Raw genomic sequence first — 1023 nt, forward strand, 5'->3', positions numbered from 1 at the left:
ATGTTGAACGTTTCTTCATGTTTATCGATAAGTTCACCATTTGGACGAACCTCTAAAAATATTGGATAAACGATTTTAGTGTGTTGTTTATACAGCTTCAAAAACCTCAATGTTTCAAAACGTACCATTTATTCCGCAAACTTTTCCGACAAAATTCTTTCTTGTGTTTGTTGCAGAAGGCCACTTCATTGTGTCCTTCACATACAGCAAACAAACTAGTTTCCCAATTGAGGCGACATCGGCGGAATCATCTCATCAGATCCTATATTTTTAATTCTTCTTATTCAGACAATCATGGAATTTACTCGCAAAATCACTGCAGGTTCGTTCAACTTGACTAACTTGACTGTTTTAACACTAAAAATCCTGTAGTGATTTTTCGCAGACTGGATTTGTGACGATATAACGACTAGAATTTACCTTGTACTGCATACAAACATTGAGACTTCATAGCTTCCGGCGAGGCCATTCCTTGTTTCAAAATATTTGAATATGATTGATCCTTTACATCAGCTTCAATAGTTTGAAGAAATTGGACTTCTTCCTGACATTCATCAACACGACCGTTACTTTCATTATGCACAGATTCGTGCTGTTTTGATGTCTCGCTTTTGACACATCGGTCGTCTTCGACGTCTTCAGTGTCGGCAATATGTTCAACTGTCCACTTTGACTGATCTTGAACTTGGGACATAACATATTTGCGGACAATTTTCTCTTTGTAGTTCTGGTGTGTAACGTTAAGATGATTAACAAAACTCGATATATTCCATATAAGTATGTTATCGTTCGACCATTCATGAAATGCAGTGGACGGTTTTGAGCAAACAGGGCAATATATAATCGCCTCCAATAACTTATTTTGCAGTGCTTTTATCTTGAATAATTCGTCCATTTGCGCAATTTTCTTGTAAATCGACTCCATATTCTTAAAAACGAAAAAGAATTTTAATTGGCCTGTCTTTCAATCCATAGAGAAATTTCATCTTACCGCTACAAACACTGTAGGGGTAGTACTTATTA

At 36.3% G+C, this 1023-nt stretch overlaps 1 protein-coding gene across 1 annotated transcript; it reads right to left on the bottom strand.

The window, feature by feature from the left end:
* Positions 1-215: 215 nt before the first annotated feature.
* Positions 216-716, bottom strand: LOC119069022. Its single transcript, XM_037172894.1, has 2 exons — positions 421-716; positions 216-262 (listed from the first exon to the last, which is right to left on the bottom strand). The coding sequence occupies exons 1-2, from the start codon at positions 692-694 to the stop codon at positions 216-218; spliced, it is 321 nt and encodes a 106-aa protein (XP_037028789.1). The 5' UTR covers positions 695-716.
* Between the last annotated feature and the right edge of the window lie 307 nt (positions 717-1023).

Source organism: Bradysia coprophila, assembly GCF_014529535.1.
Source record: "Bradysia coprophila strain Holo2 chromosome X unlocalized genomic scaffold, BU_Bcop_v1 contig_21, whole genome shotgun sequence".
NCBI classification, from domain to species: Eukaryota; Metazoa; Arthropoda; class Insecta; order Diptera; family Sciaridae; genus Bradysia; species Bradysia coprophila.

What these genes read in the sequence shown, in the direction of transcription:
- LOC119069022 (XM_037172894.1), bottom strand. Translation starts at nt 694, where the DNA reads ATGTCCCAAGTTCAAGATCAGTCAAAGTGGACAGTTGAACATATTGCC. An exon ending in ATGTTTGTATGCAGTACAAG is followed by an intron (nt 263 to 420) that starts GTAAATTCTAGT and finishes TTAAAAATATAG; the next exon opens with GATCTGATGAGATGATTCCG.